Source organism: Cyprinodon tularosa, unplaced genomic scaffold (genome assembly GCF_016077235.1).
Source record: "Cyprinodon tularosa strain WSP-4 unplaced genomic scaffold, ASM1607723v1 ctg187, whole genome shotgun sequence".
In the NCBI taxonomy this organism is placed as follows: Eukaryota; Metazoa; Chordata; class Actinopteri; order Cyprinodontiformes; family Cyprinodontidae; genus Cyprinodon; species Cyprinodon tularosa.
The window spans coordinates 2,348,592-2,373,488 of record NW_024038657.1 but is presented as its reverse complement, the minus strand read 5'-3'; the positions used below and the strand labels follow the sequence as shown (position 1 = coordinate 2,373,488).

General features: G+C 36.9%; 1 protein-coding gene across 2 annotated transcripts in view; it reads right to left on the bottom strand.

Moving 5' to 3' along the window:
* Positions 1-12,880, bottom strand: part of scube3 (signal peptide, CUB domain, EGF-like 3) — a 140,467-nt gene extending 127,587 nt beyond the window's left edge. For both annotated transcript variants that reach the window (XM_038282662.1, XM_038282664.1), the window contains exon 1: positions 12,394-12,880. In XM_038282662.1, the coding sequence (XP_038138590.1) occupies positions 12,394-12,493 (100 nt within the window). In that variant the 5' untranslated portion in view covers positions 12,494-12,880. The remainder of the gene's footprint in view (positions 1-12,393) is intronic.
* Positions 12,881-24,897: the final 12,017 nt, after the last annotated feature.

The following is a 24,897-nucleotide window of genomic DNA, read 5'->3' as shown; positions in this document are numbered from 1 at the left end:
TCCTAACAATGCCATGTGACCATATAACCTCTCTCTACAGTAGAATGTCTTTTACATTTCTAAATATATATTAGATTATGTAAAAAACACAATGAAGTAAATACATGAAATAAAGTATGTGTGTAATCTATCTGTCATTGGTTAACTTGACAAAATGGTCAAGTTAACCAATGAATCATCGACTCAGGCCTCATCCTCAGATCTGTTCGCCGATTCTGTCATGGCTTTTGCTATTGCCATCCAATCTCTCCCCTTCTTCACCTGCAGTGACAACATCACCTTGCCGTCAGCTCTCACTGAGGTACCAAAACAAAGAATTCATATCTCAACCAAAAGTCATGAGATCGGGTTCCTGTTCCCGATAGTGTGCTGTCACCCAGATATTTGTAACAAATTTTAAACGTACACATTGTGTCTGGCTGAATTCTGGGGTCCTTAGTCATTTCAAAGAAATCTGGCTGAACATGGACCTATCACCAGCGCAATTGTAGTGTTCTAATGTAAATAACTCTACTGAAAATAACTACTAACTTTTGCCAGATTAGAGGCAGGCATGAAAGAAAGCATTTCTTTTTTACATAATATGTGACAATATCTGACTTTTTTGCACCACGTCTGACAACCCCGGAGCTGTTTAAAGGAGACCCCCAACAATGTTGCTCCTTTTTGACCCAGGGTGAGCTATAATTTGAGCTACAACGTTTGTCCTTCCTGACTGAAAGATCTAAAGTAGCTTTCATAATTTATCGTCTTTTTGGCAATGTAAGTCAGTAACTGAGCACAACTGAGAGGCAAAAAACTCCCGCCCATGTTTATCTTACACAGCCTTCTCTAAGGAACTTATTAGAGTTTTTGATCCTATTTTAACCAACAGAGAAGATACCAGGGGTTCGCTTTCTCTGAAGCAAGGCAATAAATCTGACACAGTATGGATTGATTTTCATTTGTTGTCAGCCAATAGCAGCTGGAAACAGAAAACTCTAATTGTTGTGTTCAAACATAAAGGATAAGTAGGGTACCCGAGACTATGCAGTTGCCCTGAAAGAGCTTGTAGATTTAACTACTAGGATAGATATTCAAATGAGTTTAGAAGGGAGAAAAATGTCAAGAGATTAATCTTCCCAATCTTTAAAGTTATGTATCAGTTCAGAAAGCTAGCAACCCTCTGCCCTTAATTGCTTGACCCTGAACCACTGCAACTAGCGAGAACCAAGATCTTGTTAGAAGAAAGATCAAGGGAAGAAAACACAACCTCTGTTTTTACTGTGGGGTGAGGGTCACATGGTTTCTATTTGACCCTTAAAAGGTCATAGGAGAACTCTTTTGAGTTTAACTCGTCACCATCTCCATCTCTCTTCTCTCTTCCTGCAAAATAATTATATTTCTGCTGTGGAGAGTGTGATCCCTTCCTTCATCCTCTGAGCATCAGAGCAAATGACTTAAAAAAGCTCAACAAGCTAATAAAGAAGGCAATCTCTCTCTTCTAGGAACTCCACTAGAACCTTTGGACATTATCCTACAATGAAGAATTCTTCATAAACTGAAGAACATTATGGAGAACAGTTAGTATCCTCTTCATCAGATTGTTAAACGACCAATGAGTGTCTTCAGTTAGAGGCCTTTCCAGATCTGGTGGAAAACAGACCACTACAGAAGCTATTTACACCAATAACAACTGGTTATACAAAAGAAAAAAACTTTGATTTACCACAAAATTGAATTTTCCTTTGGAAGTATTAAAGTATTTCTTAATTGAATTGAATTGAATTTTCAACCAACTTGTAACTATGCACAACCAGTACTGGTTTATCAAATAAAGTTCCACTGAAATAGGTTGAGATGGTGACATGTCACTATGAGGAAAGGTTAAAAATGTATTAACAATTTAATGACTAACTGACTAATCACACTTACCGAAATTGTAAGTGCAACACCTTGAGTCGAAAAGTCAAGTTTCCTAAAGGCAGAATCTTTAATATTGTTGTACGCCACTATAGTTGATTTTTTTTCCCACTATGCTCATGATGCCAAAATAATATGAATAGGGCATCCACTCTTAGTTATTAGCACCCACAGCAACTGCAGAATACCAGTTCTAGACAAGAGGCTTAGATTTCATTATACCGAGTGGAAAAGAGAGTCGGGACCTCCACCCACTCATCCACCGGGGGCTGTCTCAAGACTAAAATGCCTCAAACTCTCTGATAATAAGAACTATTTTGGTGTGCAGTCACTATAGAAATAGACCAAGACACTTTTCTCTATCACCAGAGGTTACTATTTGTTAGAAGAAAAAAATTGTCATACCTTAAAAGCTATTTTAATTAGCCTTAGGGGGCAAAGAAAGCTGTCTCAACAAGCGGTCCAGACACTAAAGTATCTTCCTGTTGCAGGTGGAAAAAAGTGAGGTCAAAAGAAATTTTTTTTCTTGTAAGTAGACTAAATAAGGAGCATCTTCAGTTCTTCATCTGCATACAGCACCTTGGAGGACTAATAGGGCATTTCAAGTGATTTTAAAGGCAATATCTGTCCCTGAGGAAGGTGTGGCCATTACAGGCAACCCTGTACAGACAGAGTTGTACAGACTCAGGGGCAAAGTAGACATTGTGCACCCTTAGAAATAAAAAGTGACTGTGATAAGAGAGAGATCCTAAGATGGTTTTCAAATGTCAAAGCATTATGACTGGGTATGTTGATGGAAGAAAGTCTCTCGCCTCCTGTCCTGCATTCTCTGGTTTTGTTAAACATTACACTCCACAGAGTTCCAAGGCTTCAGCAATATGCAGAAATAAAATCTCTGTCTAAGTCATTCTTTCATTTTGTTTCACATAAAGTTCCAAAGACCTGAAAAAAAAATCACCAAAATTTCAGTTTAAACATTTATCTTATTATTTGACCATGCCCTGCTAATCTGTACCCTCTAAGCTTTTCTAATGACAAAGGCAAACTCAAACTTATCTTGAGTGGACCTTCACTTTCAAATGAAAAGAGTTGTATATATTTGTTTTTAGGCCCCTAAGACAATACTATTATAGACATTTCAGTTTTTCTTTGGTTAGAAGCTTCAAGTCGGTTGGTGGAGTTCTCATCAGTTTCATACATCAGGAGATCAACATTTCTAACCATTCTTCTTTGCAAAATAGTTCACAAAGACTAATTTGGTAGCATCTCTTAATGTATTTTTTACAGTATTGCAATAGATTCTTAATTTGATTTAGCTAAAGCCAGGAACCAACAGGACTGCCAACTACTTTTGATTATCAAACATGTAAAATAAAATTTAAAATACATATAAAAAAATTGAATTGCTTTATAGATTTTGTTTCTTTTGGTTGGTATGGCAGAAACAGCATCATTCTCTAGTGAGAAAGCAAGTATTCTGTTTAAAAAAGTGTTGAGTGTTTGTGTCATGTGATGTGAACAAAACTGTTCTAACACAAATGCTAGCCACCAGGGGTCCAGTTTATGAAGCAGTTTTAACAAACTCAGATTCAAATCTTGAAATTGATCTAGCCTAAGGTCGGGAACTCTGAGTTTTCGGTTTCCCAACGGCTGCTATTAGTTCAATCAACTCTAAGTAGGTCCACTAAGAGTTAAGCACGTGCGTGACAAGTTTAAAAAGTCAGCATCAGCGGAGCCCCGAATCGAAGAGTCAGCATCACAACAAGTGCCTATTTCAACCCACTGGAACTGGATATTTTAATGAAGAAATGGAAAAAAAGGGAGAATATGTTTAAAAGACAAACAGCGCTACAGCTGCAAAACACAGGGAGATGGCAAAGGATAAGATTGCTGCTCGAGTTAATGCGTAAGTTTATATCAGGTGGGCTATGGCAAACTGTTTTTACATTTATTAAAAGCACTCTCCTCTCTGATTTTGATCAGGAAGAATATCATGCTAGTGATCTACAAATGGAACCACAAACTCCTAGACTGAACTATAATATATTTTCTTAATTACATTTTTGCAACAGACACAGGGTTTTCAAAATATATATATACAATTCAAACTTCTGAAAGAACTTTAAATATAAAATTATTTCACACTGTTCAATAAATGATAAGTGTTTTTAGTTAAGAGTCATTTTCATTTGAATGTTCTTTACTGAAGGTATCCATGTTCGTCAAAGAAAACTACTACCACATACCGGTTTTTGACATCATGGTGTGGTATCGGCTGTTGAGCAAGTCCCAATGCCTTATCTCGTGTTTGTCACAACACGCTAGTATCCAAGTCATCTTGAAAACATTCATCCAACAACGAACCCGTGGTGAAAGGTGAAATAACTTTTTTTTTTCTCTTTTACCCAGTGTTTTGCAACATACAACTGCCATGCATGTAGGCATTGTCACTTGAACTATAGCTCTCACAAATTTATGGTGAAGTCCCCTTAAATTCTAAAACTGTTGTTGATTACAGGTGTGTATAATAGTTCTCATTGATTTTGCTTGTAAAGCGAGGAGAATGGCTCTAGGCTTACCGCACTGTGACGACACTGCCGGAAGATGTCAGGAGTGAGGTGTTACTACATAGACTTAAGGGCTGGTTATATTCCCGCAGCAGTGCATCACAGTGAGCTTGTCGTAGATATTTTTGATTTTGCCCAATATTGAAGCGTGGTCTGCGCTATGTTATTCAATGCCACATTGCAATCACGAACTAGCTGTGGGTCTAGTAGTAGAAGTAGAGGCAAGTTTGTGTGACCATAGAGGGACATGATGGCGAGAAAGAGCGGAGATCCAGGTGGATAAAGGGTCGGGGCGTTCCTGCACACCTCGTTCTTCTAGCGTCACGAGTCCTCACGGGTCGCTTTCCACAATGGTGGTCATACAAACAAAACAAGCCGGTAAGGTACCAAACAGGAAATATGGATAGTTTAGAGCAGATGTAGATTTGACCAATCAGAGGTGCACCAGAGTGTCTGCGGAAGGGGCAGGGGCACATTTGCGTTCACTGCGACACACACGCAGACGACCTGGTTTTTGAGTATAAATCAGCCTTCAGTGATCGCAACAAAAATTTTTATTTTTATTTTTTTACTGATCTATGCTAAATTCATTAAATCACAGCGAACATATTAGTGTTAGGTATAGCTAATGATCCAGTAATTATTCCTTGCTGACCGGACTTTTCCTTTAAGTGGCTGTTCTTACATATATAAGCTTGACTGAAAATGTATTTATAATATCTGAAATATATTTCTTCATAGTCAAAATAAAAAGAAAATGCTGACCACTAACAAGAGGAACATGGAGATCTGAAATTAATTTCTAGACATCCAAAAAGTTTATTATCCATTACACAAAGCAGAATTTAACTCAAGTGCACGACACTTAAGTTGTATGAATACAGTTAACACAGGAGATCACATACAAGTCGCTTATATTTGGATGTGAACAACCAAGAATTGGATTTCACAAAAAAATCACAATTGAGCATTAAGGCCTGCAGTGTGAACATAGCTTAAGTTTCAGCAGCCATTGTGAAACCAAAAACTCAAGTTTCCAACCTTAGGCTGGATCAATTTACATTTGAGGATTTAAATCTGAGTTTGTTAAACCTGCTTTGTGAAACGGACCCTGGATTCGGCTTATGAGCTATTTGGTTAGTTTTGTTAGCAGTAAAGTGTTAGTGACAATGAAAAGAAAAAGAAGAAACAAAAAGATTTTTGGGGCGAAATTAAAGCAAAAGTTGAGGTTAACTGCAGCCATGATCACTTCACCTGAGGGTAGCTACAAAGGTATCACAGCCTATATAATACAAACATACCTCCAGTGAAATATCAGCATGTATGATATTCATATACCAAGGGACTGTTAGTGGTACAATAATGCTCAGCTAAAATATATACACATACATTTTAAACTTGATCCTCATGAACTTTTTCACCAGTTTGACATATTTTCTTGGCAGCAGAAGCTCACACTGACATTGGCCAAGATGCCAAAGGTCACAGATAAGAAAAGCACTGATGACAAAGAAATGATAATTTCACCATTGTGTGATTTTGAAATGTTGTACAATCCTAAATCCTTTTTTTTTTTACCAATGTTTTTCTTGTCACTTATCTTGTGGACAGATATGATGAATTCATGACTATTAGTTGTCTTTTATGCAGATTCTCACACCTGGATCTTTGCAACTCCTAGAGATTTATAGTAGTAGGCTATAGACCCTGGATTGCCTTAGAATAAAATACTTGCATTACCAGGCCTGTTAGTTTGGGTTTCTTGCTTGGTATAAAGAACTCCTAAGCTCTGTTACTTTGTGAATAATGAATTAAGACAGTGGCATAGTGATTGCTAACAACTCAGGGAGTTTTGCAATATCACAGTAATGAGCATAGAATTGCAAATGAAAAGCAATGAATTGGCACTTTCACCTTGTTTCCAAAGACATTGTGAAGTATTTGTGATTTATTTATTACTGCTGTGGGTTTTTAACTCTACAACAGTTTAATGGCAAAAACTGACTTGAGTTTACATACTCAAACATCCCACATTATGCTAAATTTGAAAATAAATAAATATTAACAAATGAGGCCCCCAGAGCATGTTTTTGCTGATTGTGAAGCAAAATTCATTTCAAATAGGCAGACAGCCTTTACCAAAAATCTCCACATTCAGCCCTTCTCTAGACAAGCTGTTTTGCTCCCATCCTCAACAAGGCCTGACCTCCACAATCCACAACCACTACAACCAGTCTGAGTTCATAAAGATAGCGCACAGAACCGTTTTGAATTCTACTAAAAGGATAGGGCCTTTTTGTGTCAGTAGGTAACATTACATCAGAGAATCTTGGCGTAGTGATAAACTAAGACTGTCACATGTTCGGCATTCTTTCACCCAAAGAACATCTAACAGATAAAAGGAATAATGTAGCAGCAGGATCTTGAAAAATTAATACAAATGTTCACCTTTATTAGAATTGCTTACTGTAATGGTGTCTTTTCAAGTACTGCTCCTTAAATGTTAAAACGGAGCCTCGTTATCCTTTTGAAACTAGCTAAAACTAAATTTCAGATAGGCATTATTAAAATTTAGATATCTGGAATTCTAATTTAAGTAGTCATAAAATAAGTAGTTGACATCTGCAATTATATTTCTACTAGCAGAAATATATTTTACACATCAAGAATTGGATTTCTGGATATCTGTAGTTTTATATTTATTTTTAATATCTGAAATAGAAATTATGACTAGCAGTAACTCTATTATGGAGATCTAAAATTAGAGTTCATCCTCATCAGAATTCAGTTTTAGATAGGAAGAATGTTATTTTAGATATCTGAAAGTAAAAGCCCAATACACATGAATGTGAAACGTTACATCACTTGTACTAGTTAAAATTACATTTCAGATCTCTGAAATGTTTATTTTAGATAGGAAGAATGTTTTTTTTTAATATCTGAAATGTTCATTTTGACTAGGAAGAAATGCGTTTGAGACATTTGGATTACATATTCAGTCAAGCTAATAAATGTCAAATCGGACTGCCATAAGCTGCTGGCTGGGAATTCCCAAAGAGAAAACACTGGTCAGATCAGCATACCCCGTCAGACCAGCATACCCATAGTAAATACACATCTGCAAGACGTCAGATTTGCATATGCGTATGCTAGTGACTTTTATCCCTTTGGTTTATCCCAGTTTATCCCTTTAGTTTTGTACAAAAAATACAATTTAAACTACCTCAGTATGGCTTTAGTCATGTGCAAAAAAATTATTTAAGGTCAGATCACTATACGCTTTATAAAACACCAGAAAGTAAGTGATAAAAATGTTTTTTAGCTACTTTTACCAGCTTATCACAGCAAACATTAGACACACTTTAGTGGACAAGCTTCAGGAACATCAAAAATGCTTTTGACACGCGTCTGACCTTAATGTAGGCTCTTTTTGCTGCCCAAAGCTTGTCTGGTGTGAACGTGGCATAAGCATGGAGCTGGACGGAGAGGGAATAGGCAAAGCCATTAACTTCATAGTAAGCTGTGATTTTGTAAAACAACACTTTAGTGCTCCATGACAACAAGCATTCTCATGGAAACTTTCTGTTAGGGCGCTTTAAGGAGAGCCAACGATTTTCATATGCGTTAGTTTTGAGAAAATATATTAGCATTTTTGCTCTGTGTAAGTTTTAGCTCTTTGTGAAATAATCATAAATTTAAAAGGAACATTAGCTTATTCTATTGTGTCCAACTACACTTCATGCTGACATGCAGGCTGTAATGTGGCTCATAAATTCATACGTTAATTAGAACGGTAAACTAATAAAAAAACAACAAACATGTATTTAGTTGTAATCCTGTTTGGATGTTTTAAAAAAAGGAAAATTTTCTACTTAAATCTAATTTAGTCCCTTGTGTTCAGTGGAGGAGGGAACTTATTAGTGTGTTGTGAATGTGAAATTTATAGTCCTGACTTGAGGCAATTTAAATCAGCACCACAAAAATTGACTGTATATATAGGTTTATTTTGACACTGCTCAATTAAAAATAACTATTTAAATTGTATATTTTTTTATGTTTCTTTGTCTTGAATAATATTACGTTTGGTTGTTATGAAACTTTGAGTTGGAATATAGTTGGACAGTGCATATCCTGTTTATGTCCATGTTCATTTTCTTTATATTCTAGCCGATGTGTGTGTCAAGAACAGCTCTTTGAATTGTTTTGTCACTGAAATGTGCTATATAAACAAACTTACCTTCCCTAATCAGGCAGGATTTACTTACTCTATCACGTCGGCTAGTATTTGCAATCATTAATGTCCTCTGGAGACATTGAGAAAGAAATTGGATCCGCAAGTTGGATTCAGGATGCCATGAAAAGAGTAAACAGCTAATCGGTCATGTGAGGTTAATATTCGCTACGTCAGAAGCCATTGGTAAAATGTTTCCATCTCCAGTTTAGCTTATTTATGCTTTTTTTTTCATCAAAAACCAGCTTGAGTTTTGTGAAAACATTTTCTGAAAGATGAATAATTTTATTCAGATTGCCTCCTTTCGTTAAGCTCTTCCAATGTGATTGTTCAAAAAGTCTACAGTGTAAGCAATATGTGGGTGAGGGGAATTCATCCATCTTCTCCTGCTTATTCCGTCAGGATTGTGGAACAGTCTATGGGAGTAAGACTGGACACCCCCGGACAGGTCGCCTGTCTGTCCCAGGGATAGCAGCAGTATATCTCTCAAAAGTAACTTCAAACAATAGCATTGGAATGGAAGACGTTATTACGATTTAACTCTGTTAAATCTTGGTACCAGAAAACAACTCATATTTTTTCCCAAATGTTGAAAATGTCACTGTACAAACACTCTTGCAGTCTTTCACTGACCTGCTCCACATCTCAGAAGATACAAAAGTATTACTCTGAATGGGGAAACATGGTAAAATGGGGGCTGTGCTAATCATTTTCAGCTGCAAAATACAATTATCACACTGGCTGACAGGGTACTCGATGAAGCAGGGGGTGTTAAGCAGTCGTTGCTTATGTTTGACTAAGAAAAAGCACAGCTCCTTCATTAAGTGCAAAGGAAAGGAAGCGAGGACAAAGCAAACAAAGCAAGAGGAGAAGGGTGAGTAAGTTGGGGGATTTCTTCTTCCTTTCCATCCTGCCCAGTTAGAGGAGACTCAGTTAGCATCTCAAGGTAAGCCTCCCCGTCACTTGGGCCTCATATTGCTAAGGCCGCTCGGTTCCCACAGTGTGTCAGGGCCTGCATGTGGCCCTACCCTACTCCGGCAGCGCCGCGTCTTTAGACCCCCAGGGCCCCGGAGCAGAGGTTACACCAACACAGCCAGCCACAGCAGCATGTCAGCCCCACACCAACCGTTGCCTTGGTGCCACCGCAAGAGATCCTGACTCCTTTCGAGGGGAAAGTGATTTGCCATGACGTGTACAGCTCCTTTTTTTTCTTTGCTCACTTGTAGCTCTTCTCTCTGTGCATTTAATCTCCCCTGCTCTCATTTTTCCCCTTCTTTGTCATTCTCAAATCTTCTTCAAATCTTGCCTCACTCTCTTTCTGCTCTCCAACTTCATTCTTTTTCTTTGAGTAATGGCTGATGCCAAAAACAGTGTCATGATTAGTCTGAGTATGATCAAAGACAACATCTGCACTGAATAAATAGTCATCTGACAAATTACTGTTTTTTTTAGTTATTGTTCGTCTTCCTTTCTGGGTTTTTTTTTCTTTAAACCACTTCCATTTTTACAAACTTTTCAGTGCCCCAGAGTTGTCATCAGCATCAAAATACAATATTTTTTGTCAGCCTTAAACATACTCACAAATCACTTCAGAGACATAGAAAAAGAGCTGCCTTTGCACTGGTAAACACGAACTGGAGGAGCAGTCGATCAAGTGGGTTGTCCAAAGCATTTCTTGGTGACCAACAAACAGGTGCATACCATTATAGCCCCACTCGCTCCCAAGCAGCATTCCAAGCAACAAGGAAGTGTGTAATCGATGTTGTGGAGAATAAAGTGAGAAAAAAGTAGTTCTAATTGCAAAATGTAAATATTGAGTTTTCCCACAAGTGGGGGCAGACCACCCAGGATGCAAAATAGTCACCCACCCCCTTTCTCTCTCTTTTTTTTCTTTTTTGCCTTGTCGACCGCCCGAGAGATGTCTTTTTGTGAGTGCAAAACATCGCTGACCACAATCAACCACTCACACACAACCATGATGTGTCTTTGCATGCAAATACTCTGGAAGCCTTGCTCGGCTTTGTATTGTGGGAAAATTAAGTGATGAAAACCTGTGAGGGGGTGGAGGGAGAAAGGAGTGAAAAATCAGAGTGCTGATGGTTTGAAACTCAGTCTTTTCTTGTTCCTGTAAGGTGGTCTGGTCTGTCTGGTCTGAATGAATTCTCAAAAGATGAGAGAGCAGGACAGCACTGTAGCTGCAGTGTCTGACAGACAGAGACTCCACCGTGTGTGTGCATGTGTGTGTGTGTGTGTGTGTGTGTGTGTGTGTATCTTGCAGGCTGGTGTCAAATACTTGTCTAGACCGTGACAAATACCTCCTGGTATTCTCGCTATGATTACCTCCAGGATTACCAATGAAACAGAACTGTTCACACAACTGATGTTGTCTAAAGATCAAAGGCAAGCCATTTCGTTTCCAACATCAGCAGCTTTACAGAAAATCTTTATTTCATTCTCATTGGGATGTTTTTCTGCTTTCTTGTTCTGGCAAGTGTAAATATAAGCAACTTTGCAGACTGGCAACAACTATAAAAGGCAAACAAATGATTGCAAAATAAGGCACAGAATAAACAGGAAAAATCTGCTTCAGTAAACTGAAATGTTAAAAATCTAAATATCTGTAATCTATCAATCAAGGTTTGACTGATTCTGATTTGTGGTACCTTCAAACGATGGGGAGCAGGACAATAGCCACACTTATGTTTAACATGTAATTGAATCTTTTATCTAAATCTTTAATTTTTCACTATATTATTCCAAAGTTGAAACTTATTTAGAGCTTTTCTCACTTTATATTTTTAAACTTCTGAATGCACTTTCTATATTAAAAGTTTTACATGATTTTTTGGTTATTCATAAAAGTGCATAAAACGATACTAATAAAAATAAACCAACTTTACAGCTGATGGCTGTCAGTCTGCTTGTTTCTTTCTATACAGGAACACTTTGTTACTTATAATTGCATGAAATTAATCTTTATATAAGTTATTCATATTTATATAATGACTGGGTCCTGTGCTGATATTTTTATCTTATTTTGATAATATAAAATTAAAATAGCAATGTATATAAGGTTTTGTTTTTCCATTCTGGGGCACAATATTTAAGCAATATCTAAAGATGCCCTGATTAGGCTTTTCCTGTCTAGAGGGGATTTCCAGTTTATTATTATTTTATTTTTTTAGGATTTATCTGCTGATATTGATTAGAATTGATAGAAGATAAAAACGAAACATCAAAAGATATCTGATTTGATTTCAGTTCAAGTCAATAAAGGGAAATGCTTTGGTTTATGTGTTTAAAAATCTTAATTTGTTTTGTAATCAATGCATTTAATGAATATAAAAAAATAAAACACTGATTCCATGAATGACAAAGTGGTTGAATTAATTGGTGCATCTATAATAAATCCAGCCTCCCCCCTTATCCACCTTTCCATATACAATGACAGAAGAACTTCTCTTGTTCTTTTTTATTTATTTTTTTAAACGTGCCAACCCACCCCCCCTTAGATTATTAGGCCCCCCTCCCCAGAAAAGAAAAAAATCTGGCCACCCGTTTTGCAAACTTTCTGGAGGCGCCCCTGATTGGGATTCCTCACTGTTTGGACAGCTTTGCTTTCAAACTGATTAATTCAAGCCCAGAACAAGCCACAATTAGTAAAAGCAAAGACATTTGGAGGAGACAACTTACCTTGAGTGGTTTTACTTCCTGAAGCTGAGTGTTGGACAAAGGCGACCAAAAGGAAACCTACAAATCCAAGGCTTGCGCGTATCAAAGCATGCAGATACATGTTAACTTTTCCTCTAGTTCAACACAAGGCGAGCACTTTGTGGGGTCTGCGATGCGTAAGAGCACTAAATCTAAGGGTGTGTGTGGCAGAAATATAGTCTCTTGCTCCTCCGCCTGAGCCCCCGCTGACAGGATACGGTGCGATTATTTTCTCCCCCCTCTCTCCCTCTCTCTCTCTCCTCTTTACGCGTCTTATTTCAGCTGAAGGTGATCGGAGTGGAGGATAACCCTGCAACGCGGAGCGCAATAAGCCTGTTCTCTTATCATGGTTCGAGCCCAGAGACGGTGTCAATTTAAGAAAGAGAGAGAGAGAGGGGAAAGGAGCGAGAGATGGAGTCCTCGACGGGGTCTAAAGGGGGAGGAGAAAGGAAAGAGCGTCCGATCGGCGCTCCTGACTCCTCCGACGCTCCAGCTCCTACATCACTGCTTTATTTTCCTGCAAAACATTTACAGGTGCTGGATGGACTCTAGGTAAGCAGGGGGTAACCATGTGCGCAAAGGTGCGCGTCGGGCTCGTGCACCTGCACAAAAACTGGTGCATGCTGCAGTTTGATAAATAAAAAAAAAAGAAGAGGCAATTGTTGTAAGGAGGAGGGGGGACAGGGTTAATGGGTTTATAAACACACACATGAAAAAAATAAATAGCCATGAGATTGCCTTCTGCAGAAACCCAATAAAAATGAAAATACTTAGAACCTGAGATGAAATTCTTCCCAAATGTCCAAAACAACCTGTCTGCATGTAGAGAGGAGTCAATCCATACATGTCAACTTGTTTAATAAAATGGAATGAGGAAAGAAACAAATTGATTAAATGAAAAAAGGGAGGTAGAAAAAGGCATGAAAGGATGCCAGTAATCTACAAGTGATTAGATAACAAACCTCCCACATGTTATATTTCTAAAAAAAAAAAAGAAAAAAAAGGTAGGTAAAAAAGTGTCTAATGATCAAGGTCTCACACAAGAAACATCTAATAATGGGAAAAACAGTTATCTCTCCCAAGAACTCTGTAACTTTTTGTTGTGAAACCTACTCATAGTTACAGCAAAATCTCTAAACCACTCGCAGCCCATTATCCAGAAGTGGAAGGAGTTATTTCACCATAAACTGGCAATGATGTGGTCCTCCGCCTCAAAAGAACCTGGAGGGAAGTGAAAAAAAATATCAGAAGCTCCCAAGTCTCCACTAGAGCCAAGGGCCTCTGGTGAAGAGCTTCAAGAATTAGCAGGTACAATCGTTTCAAAGAAAACAGTAATTAAAACAGCCAGCTGTCACGACCTTTTCCGTTTGATGCCATCCTTCAAAAAAAGGCAGTTAAAAACACACAAGTGGGGTATCATGCAGTTTTCATCATTAATCACTGACAGACTTTATCTAATTCTAAATATTAGTAAAATTACTCATGCAATGTGTGACAATAATGAAGAAGAAACTAGGGTTGACATTTTAGATAAATCAATGACCCCAGCCTTATAAACAAGCAAAGTATTATTTATTTTCAGAGAAAAAAAGGGTACAGTAATTCACCTGAATCGTATTGAAAATATACTGAAAGCGCTACAGCTTAAGGTTCATAAAAGGCGGTTCTGTGGAGGCGTCAGAATTTAAGGACTGTTTGAGGGAATGGGCTAAAATCATATTAGTGAGACACACCATTTCTGCTAAAGAGAAGCTGTTTTTAAGCCTTATTAAGTTCTTTTTTTTAAAGTGTCCAATATATTTGGGTCAATCCATTTAACACATAATCACTCCATCTATATCTATTGTTTGAATGGGATTTAATGGGCTGTTATCAACACCCGAGAGGATTTTCAGTCATTTGCTGCTAAGTAATATATAAACCGTTAATGTTTTTAAATAGCTATTTGCCTACTTTCAATCTGTTTTTTTAAAGCAAAGTGCTTTATTTATCTGCAGTTAATGTGCTTAAGGGGCAACAGCAGTTGTTTAAAATGCAGGCAAGAATGAAATGCTTCCTCAGCTAATAAGTCATAATCAGTAATTATTTGCAGGAGCCTTGGTGAAGGCTTTATGCGAATCATCTGGTCACCAAACAACCTGAATGCTGAAACTGTTTGTCTTCATCTTGCTCCAAAACCATAACCAGCACCATAAAACTGTGTAGCGTCCTTCTGAGCAGAATATTTAGCTTGGCAATATTTTTTTTACATTTATTAGATGAGCTCTGGTGTTACTTATATAAGGAATCTCATACATATTTCAAAGAAACAACACGCAAAGTCCTTGTTTTAAAATAGGACAGCTGAAGGACATTAAAGTTTTTGAAGTATAAATTACAGAGCTGAAGATGCTTCACATCCATCAATCCTGCAAATCCCTGATTATGAGTTACACCGTGCACACGATTAGCCCCAAAATCAGAGAATGATGCTTGACAAATTTCATTCTCATCATTTTTCTTTCATACACTTTCAGACCATCTGCATCCCGCACCTGCCGCCTCTTTCACACCTGAGTTATTCAGCTGTGTTAATGCATTTATGTTTGCATTTTATGGTGCATGCAGACTTCTGCACTATAATTATCCTCCCTACTCTCATGTGTAATTTCTTTTACTCAATCAAATATAATTAGGGCTTCACAATGACGCTGATTGGAGATAAGAGCTCTGCCTTGCTGAGAATTAAAGACACACACACACAAGCTTAAATGTCTCAAGGCAGAAATGCGGGAGGGGAGATTATTTTTCATTATCTTTCATTCAATCTGAGTGTTTTCATCACCTTTACTTTAAAGATGACTTGTGATAACGTAATTAACTTAAATTAAAAGCCTTGATACGTGATGCTATTTAATATGGTTTTAGACGCTATGCAGTGTTTTGCCAAAAATAGAAAGAAACTTGCTACAGATAAACCTTAGGAAGAGTCTTTAAAGAAGAAAGAAACCATATAAATCAGCTGCAAAAAAATGTGAGCATCGATGTAATTAAAATAACATCCAAAAGGGATATGGAAATATCCCTTGTCCAAATCTCTTGGTGATTATGAACACTTGTGTAACCAAATGAGCTCACAGCCACTCTGGGAGTTTGAGAAAGTCAACACATACCGTTTCAGTGGAGCCCCTGCAGAAGCTGCTGTGGAGGATCAGAACACTTTTCCCAGCAACACATCATAAAAGACAGAGGACTGTACACGGGCCACACAATATTCACTGAGATGAGCTTTGTTCTACACCAACAAACACACAAGGGAAATCTGGGTGATGTTTAGGTATTAGGTAAAGAGCAAAGGGAGAATATAGGAGGTTTCAAGAGAGCAGCAAAGGTATTTCATGGTTAGGAAATAAATTAGACTAAAATTTACCAGGACAGAGATTTATGCTATACCTACCTGAGACCTGACATAAAAAGGCTGTATGAGAAACTGGAGCATGGTACTATTTAAAGAGCTTTGCATAATCGTTTCTGTTTCCAGTTAACTTTTTCACATTGTGATACATTATAATCTTAAACTACAATGTAGTTTTGGTAACTTTATCGAGAGGGTGAGGCAAAGTAGTCATTTATACTTCAGTAAAGTTTTTTCCCCTCTACTCTGATACCCCCAAAAAAGATACAGCCGACTTGGCTGCATTCAAATTAACAAACAGAGTCTATCTGTGTATAGATTTTTCAATACTTTCTGACTAAAATAATAGGTGGGACACTCTTTTGGCAGGATAGCTATAAGCCATATACATCTGATAAACATCGCTTTCATGGAGGAGGAGCAACATGAAGCCACTTTTAGGAAAGTTCTTTGCAGTTTGCCACAAGTCAAGTTCTTTGAGCAACAGGTGGAGTTAAATACGAACAATCCCTGGAGAAAAATCTTCTCTAGGCAACAAGAGACAAGAAACCAAGTTGGAGGTTTACTTCCAAGCAGGATGCCACTAAACATACATATCAAACAAAAGAGAACTAAATGGTTAAGCTCATTATATATCTCAAGTTATTACAATAAAATCCAGGGATTCAAACTATTTATTTGTGGGGCCGAATATTTTTTTTAAATGACAAATTCTAAAGGAAATTTTGGTCTTAACAGAGTTGTAGTTGGGATGTTTGTTTGTACAAGAGACACACACCAGTATTTCTTCCAAATCAAAGGAAAACTTTACCCACCCCCCTTAAGAGAACAGATATTTACTTACTGTAAGTAAAAGATTTCGAATTGAATTTTGACATCAGATCAATCTATGCTAGTAGGCAACATTTACTACAGTATATGCTAATAATGTTATGTTCTCCAAGTGTGATCTGATCATGTGAAAGGTTTATGCATTAAACTGCTCGGCACCAAAGCACAGAGCTTTAGCCTTCTTTCCCCTCTTTATATGCGAGGTTACCAACACCACCGCAGGCTCAGCGGGATGCCTTGGTACTCACTAGGCCAGCTCCGCAGGGGAACAGAGTGGCTTGCTGAGTTCAACACTTTAGTGCAATCATCACACAAGCGCTGTGGGCTTGCCCCTGGAATGCCACGCCACCACAGCCTCGGTCACTGGCACCAACAGGGAGCAAAGAGTTCAAGAGGAAATCCAGTTATCAAGAGCAAAGGAGCAGAGGTTTAAGTCAACTGCCAGCCTCTAAGCATGAGAATCTCAAAGCATGATAACACTGAGTAATAACACAGCAGCTTCACAGTATTTCCATTAAAATGTCAAATAAAAATGTATGACATAATTCAATTGATTTTTCCTTTAAAAAACAGCAGCTGTTATTCTAAAGCCGATCAATTTCTGCTAAATAATGTACAACATTGGTATTTCAGTTATGCTGATATTTATTTCTTCTAGTCTTTATTATGTTGGATTTCTTTCTTATAGATTATTTTGCACAAAATACTAATAAAAATGCTAAAGAGCAAAAAAATAAACAATAAACAAAAAATAAACAAAAAATAAACGTTAAATTTCAAAATTTTACATGACATTTTAAAGAGCATTGTATTATTCAGAATGATATGTTTCCAGACAGCTTTAAGTTGTTGTATCTGCTGGTTTTGTGATTATAAATATATTTAAAGATTCATTTTGTCTTATTGTTAATCAGTATAAAAAATTGTGGTGCTGCTATACTGACTACAAAGCACAGAAGAAAAAAATCGGATCACCTAACGCTTTGTCTGGCTTCTCTCAAAAACAACTTTATACTTCAGGGACAGTATGGGAGGACATGTTTCTATTTCAAAACGTTCTTTAGTGAAACCTTTGTATACTTGTATAGTAGTCTCTTTCCAAAGCCTGTCAGATGCCTATTACTACTTTGGGCCCCAGCCAGTAGGAGGCCTCTAAGGGTAACTTGAATTATCAAGCAATTACTTAGCTCCCAAAGATAGATTGAAATAAGTGAAAGCTTTATTATTAGCAAACATACAAAGAGAAATGTCGTTTAAGAGTTGTATTAACTGTGAAAGGTAAATTTTGTTTACATCTTTAAGTTTTCACTCCTCCAAATTTTTCCTGAGAAGAGATCACTTGGAACAAAAACTTTAAATAACACTTTATAAGGTTTATGTATTAAATGACTAGAAAACCTGATAACAGTTTTGACAGAATTGTAATCTTACTCAGAAAGATTGGAAGGATACGATGAGCTTTGTCAGAGAGTCAGCAGCAGCCCCGAATAACAGTTAAAAAAATCATTTTATACATCTCCAGGGTCACACCCTGCCACATTATCACATCATTACATCATACACGTTTTTAAATGCAGAGACTTCCCTGGCTCTATCCATATCAGGACAGTACACAGTTGCCTCTGATCAAGGACAATGCTCCTATTTCAATCCCAAATCTTTGTTACATACATAATGAAGATGATATATATTATATATCTTGACAGAAGACCTGTCCTAATTAGATAAACTGCTTGGGAAAACATTAGTTTTAACACTTAACAGGCAGGTAGTATTAGGGTTTAACAAGAACATACATGAATGATAAAAAAATATTCCTAACAAAAAGAGTCCCCATATATTAGCTAAGATATGTTATCTAATTTTGATTATTTTCTCTTATATTATAAAATATCAACAAAATGAAAACTGAGTGCTTTATGATGCATACGGCTAATTAAACAAAATACTCCTGTATCTTCATTTGCATTGTGCAGCAGGAGTACCCAAATAATACAGAACTAACCTCATAACCACACATAGGGTCTATGGCAGGCCTTTCCAATATAGTTTAATTTATACAGTAAAGCAACCTGTTTAGTAATATAAAAGAAGGAGGAAAGAGGCCTTTAGGTTCTGTTACAAGGTTTCTAAAGAGTCTGTAGGTATGCCTACTTTGTTCCCACTGCTGTGCTACCTGATGTTACTGTTGCTGCAGCTGCAGGTAGTTAAAACTGATGCCCTTGTGTGCTGCACTGCATGTGTCTACCAGAGCACCTATAATAAACAGGACTAGTCAAGTTAAAATAAGATAAATTTATGTTTTTTCTGTCTATCATCATCACTAAGCTTACCTTTACTGTGTTTAAAGTGTGTCTGCAGGCAGACATAACCGCAAACAGCAGAGGTTATAGACATTTATTCTCAGTTAACTTTTAATGATGCAGGACTTGGCTGGGCATGCTCAAACCTGAGCCCGCTCAGCAGTGGCTCTGCTTCACTTTGTCCTGGCTAATCCTCCATGATCAACTCATGTGTGGGGGAAAGGTCAAAGGGGTGGGGGGTGGGGGGTCTTGTTTCAGACAGACAATATGTAAAAGGTAGGTGAGTACAGAACAGGGCCAAGATGGTGGGGAAGTCCCATGAGCTCACTGTCTAGCCAGATATTCCAGCAGCTATGAATGCCTCCTCCAGCTCCTACCTCGAGGGGAATGTTTCCAAGGAGCCTTAAAGAGGTTTGGCTTATCTGAAAAACAGAGAACTACACTCAGGTTTTATCAAACCTCATAGTTTCATTAAACCCCCTGATGGACCTCTAAGCTTAAGGCTTTCGGTGATAGACGCTCAGCGGTCAAGGTGACACTTCACTTAGTAAATCCTTTCTTCAATTCAGCCACATTCCTTTTTTATTTTTGTATTTTTTTAACATTGTTTTCTGTCTATGTCCAAACCTGAATCAATTCATCTACAAAGAAATATACAAATAAATTGTTAAGAAAATGCTGTTCAAGACATAAAGGTTGATGTCCAGGATGAGCTTTTAACCACAAAAGAAGCTTAAATAATTAAACGCAAATCAGCCACATTCCTTTTTTTATTTTTATATTTTTTAACATTGTTTTCTGTCTATGCCCAAACCTGAATAAATTAATCTACAAATAAATTGTTGTTAAGAAAATGCTGTTCAAGACATAAAGGCTGATGTCCAGGATGAGCTTTTAACCACAAAAGAAGCTTAAAGAGTTAAACATCTCCCAGATGGTTTGCTGTTCGTAAAATTCAAAGGTGATCTTCAAAAAGTCTTGAAGTTCCAGTTTTAATCAAGCTAAGTGGAAAATTCATTCTTGCATTTAATCAATTATAAACTCATTTAAACATAAGAAGAAAATGCCATCTTGTCGTCACTCCATGAGAACTCAGTAAAGTAAGGTAATTATAATTTTGATAATAAAACTAACAAAGAAAAAATTATGAACAATGTATAGGAAAAGCAAAATTTGCTAAATTAGGGCATATAGTTTGAATTGTAATTTATAATAATATGACAAATTATGTTGATATTCTTTCTCCTTGAAATGACTTCCAAAGGATCTTTCTCTGTAATTTTCCCACTTTAGCAAATTCACTATAAAGGAAAACAACCAGAAAATGTGCTTGTTTATTAGTTTGAGGCAACAGCAGGAAATATATAAAGAGTTAGCAGAAGGTTAGTGTTTTAGGTATTACTATTGTCTACATAAAAACTAAATAATTTAGATACATGGAAAATATTTCCGTATTCATATGATTCTACTAGGATTCTGAGTTCAATTGTCAATAGCTACACTAGTTGATGAATCTAGACTGCCCTCTAGTGGAGAATAAGTTCATAGCTTAAATACAGCAGGCCCTTTCTAAAAGGGCATTTAGATGCCAAATATAGGAAATGAGTAAAATCTTTACAGATGAAGTTACAAATACACATATTTTTTAAATTGAATAAATAAATAGAACTGTCTTATTGACTTTATCTAGCTGTGTCGTCTGCCCTGGGTGGGTGAGGAAAGCAGACAATACATACCTGGTTACCGCCGTCAAGGATATTCCCACTATATTCTCACTGGGTCTTCCATACTTTTGAGTGACGCTGATTTAAAATTTGATTCTATATAATCAAATATTAATTAAAACAAAATCTTCCTTGTCTCTAGGAGAGAGTTAAGCACATAAAACAGGGCTAGGAGGAGCATCTAGATAAGTATATTTTATCTAATGAATATCACTCTTTAAACTTGTATTCCTTGTTTTGATTTAAGCTATAATTATTTGAGAATTTTTTTTCTATGATGATTGTTACCGTGATTAGGTAAAATCATACAAATTAAAAGATGTAATAATAATACATCAACATTGCTAAGTTTATATATATTGAGAAATTTGCTTTCGGATCACAAGTTGTGTAAGAATGCATTTCTTGATACATAGAAAGAAAAGACAATAACAGATTTGTTTTCAGACCAGATCAGGAGCCTTAAAGCTAGTTTTACTAAACTAGTTTTAGTTTTAATAAAAATTAAATAAAAAAAAAAACAACACAGAGCACAAAATAAACGGAGTATAACACTGAGAACTTGTGAGAATTTGCAACGGCAACACTGGAGAGATTAAAGTAAACTTTGGTTCATTTCTGCAGCTCCATTCTCTGACATGCATGGCATGTTGTAATGCAGACTTTTTGGGTTATTGTCAGATAAAGGACACCTTTCCTTGAAGATTCAACTGCAAATTTGAGGCAGTAGCCTGTTTTTTATAAAGAAAATTAAATCAATATTAGCTGGTTCAGTCACAAATGATGGCCTATAAAGGGGTGTCTCTGGTATCACACAGGAATCATCTCATGATGGGTAAAATTAAAAAGCTTTTTCAAGACCTTCACTGCCTTAATGATGGCATTGTTTACAGAAGGATTTCTAAACTTCTGAATGTTCCAGTGAGCACTGTTGGGGCCATAATCTGGATGTGGAAAGAACCTCATTATACCATAAAGATACCACAGCCAGGTGCTCCTCGCAACATTTCTGACAGAGGAGAGAAAACAATTATCTGAAGAGTTTTCCAGGAGCCAAAGACCACTTGTGGAGAGCTCCAGAAAGACCTGGAATTAGCAGGTCCAATTGTTTCAAAGAAAACAATAAGTAAAGCACAGCAAAGGAAAATCATAAATGGTTTCAGAGCAAGAAAATAAAGTAGCCAGTCACCTGACCTGAATCCAAAAGAAAATCTATAGAGAGAACTAAACCTTAGAGTTCATAGAAGAAGCTCATGAAACCTACAAGATTTGAAGACTGTTTGTGTGGAAGAATTGGCCAAAGTCACACCTAAGCAATGGATGCAACTAATTTCTTCATACAGGAGGCATCTTGAAGCTCTCACTGCCAACAAAGAAATAGAATCCAGAATAGAATATAAAATCCTCCTTCTCACATATAAAGCCTTAAATGACCAAGCTCTATCTTATATCAGAGATCTGGTTGTTCCTTATGTTCCTAACAGAGCACTGTGCTCTCAATCTGCAGGTTTACTAGTGGTTCGTCGAATTTCTGAAAGTAGAATGGGAGGCAGATCTTTTAGTTATCAGGCTCCTCTCCTGTGGAACCAACTACCAGTTTTAGTCCGTGAGGCAGACACCCTGTCTACTTTTAAGGGTAGGCTTAAAACTTTAATTTTTGCTAAAGCTTATAGTTAGAGTGGCTCAGGTTATCCTGAGCTATCTCTATAGTTATGCTGCTATAGGCTTAGACTTCTGGAGGACATCGGGGCCCCCATTTTATCACTCAGCTTCATTCTATCTCTTTTCTCCCAATCTGCAAAATCTGTTAGTTCAATCTCTAACATTATGCTCTCTCTGCCTTTTCTCATAGTAGCCTCATCTGTTCCTGTTTGGCTGTGATGCCACCCTGGAGAGAAATATCAGCTGTGCTGCTGCCATCAACACCCTTGTTTATAGATGTTGACTGGCTGGATATGCTCTCTTCATCCTGGCTCGGAGCTCGTCTGCCTTGCTGTCCGTTTCCTGGACAGACCGCCTTTTACAGTTGCTTTTTGTATTTCTGCTTGTCTCCTTGAACCCCAGTCGGCCTCGGCAGATGGTCGCTCACACCGAGCCTGGTTCTGGTGGAGGTTTCTTCCTGTTAAGAGGGAAATTTTCCTCTCCGCTGTCGCTACAAGCATGCTTTATGTTAGGGATTGCATCCCAGTCAATGAGTCGATGCAACCAACTGGTTTTCCTTAGATAGAAAACTTTTAATCAATTTGACTGTATGATCTGGTGAACTGTAAAGTGCCTTGAGATGACTTGTGTTGTAAATTGGTGCTATATAAATAAACTGAATTTAATTTAATTAAAATATATGGTTGATTCCTTTGTATGTGTGGATTGCATGGATTGTACCGACATCTGGTGAAAATGTCGTGTCTATAGCACCTCTATAAATATACTTACTGAGGAAATGGTGGCATGTTCAATACTTATTTCACCCACTGTATAACTGAGTATCATCAGCATAACAGTGGAAATTAATCTCATGCTGTCTCATTGTTCTACCAATTGGGAGTATATATATAGTAAAGAAAAAAGAAAATTGGCCCTAGCTCTGATCCCTTTAATACCCCACAGGTAACCCTGGAGCATGTTGAAAATTTATCATTAACACAAACAAAATGAAATCTGTTAGCTAAATAAGATTTGAACTAACCTTGTTCTGTTCCTTTAATTCATACAAAATATTCAAGTCTTTCTGAAAGGATATTATTATCATCTGTATCAAATGCAGCACTAAGTTGTCAAGTACAGCAACAACTCTATTATCTGAGGCCATGAGAAAATAATTAGTGACTTTCCCCAGAGATTCTTTAAAAAATCAAACGAAACAACTCGTAGCTTTATCAACATGTTATATGTGGTACTTTGATGCAGTTCAACAAACATCCATCCATCAATCCCACTTTTTCGACTTATCAGTCAGGATCACATGGGGCTGGTTTTTATCTCTCCAGCAGTCTACAGGTCAGAGCAGCTACACTCTGGACAGGTTACTAGTCTATTGCAGGGCAGAACCAAATATTTGTTAATAGTCAAAGTAATATTTAAATCCACTTTTTACCTTCTTGCTGAATGTTTCGCTGACAGTTAGTCTTTTGTGCAAGATGTATAAAAATAAACACATCAAGATATGAAAATATCCTGTCTACAAATAATGCAAATGGGGAGCGGGATTGAACTAATGTTAAAAAAAACGCTCATTGACTAAAAGAAAAACCACACCTTTAATATAATGCGAAATTATGAAATTAAACATAATCCTCTGTTCTCAGTCTTGCTAGGTTTAAAGACATCTTCCACACAATGCTTAAGTTTATGGGCTTCTATGAGATGGAGTAGATCACAGAAAGTACTACATAGTTGGTAATGTTTTAATGTGATGTGTATATATAGTACATGTGGAAGAATGTGTTAACGGGAGATTCTAAATCAATTCTGAAGCTCGACCAATAAAGAGGAAACAAGATTAGATAAAAATGTAACATATGAGTATAAAAATAAAAGCTATTTGTGGCCGAAATCAAACACATCACTTTTTATCTCACTTTTTTACCTCATTATCGTAAAACATTGTTCTGCTAACATGTTTTTATTCAAAAGAAGCAGGAAAGCCTGATAAGGACAGCAGGTTATTCTGATTTATTGTTATCATTATATGAAATATCAGTATCTCAACTTCAAAAGATATTAACCAATTATATACAGATCATGCACTTTGGATTTTTGTGCCAGTATTGTTAAGTAATTCTTGTCTTTACAAAAAAAATAAAAAATTATTTGGTAGGCATTTATATGTTCCTGCTACGAAAACTAAAACAAGGCTCTCTGCCAATTATTATTCTACCAGATAGATGCAGCTTTCTCAAAACAGTATGTATTTATCTAAGTCAAATTATCTTTGAAACACTCCGAAACTTTATCACTTATTATCGTATGTTTTCAAAATATTGTGAAGCTGACTGTTGCTGGGAAGCTGGATGAAGCTTAATGCAAGCAGAATCTAGTAGAAACCCCTCCTAAAGGCTGCAAAGACTATGGTTGAATACAAATGTATTCCACACTTTTCTTTATTTATATATAAGATTTTCAAAAACTGCATCTTTAAACCAAATGCTATCACATAAAATCCAAGATAAATACATCTAGGATAGTAGCTGTAAGGTAAAAAAAAATAGAAGAAAAAAAAGGTTCAAGGTATACA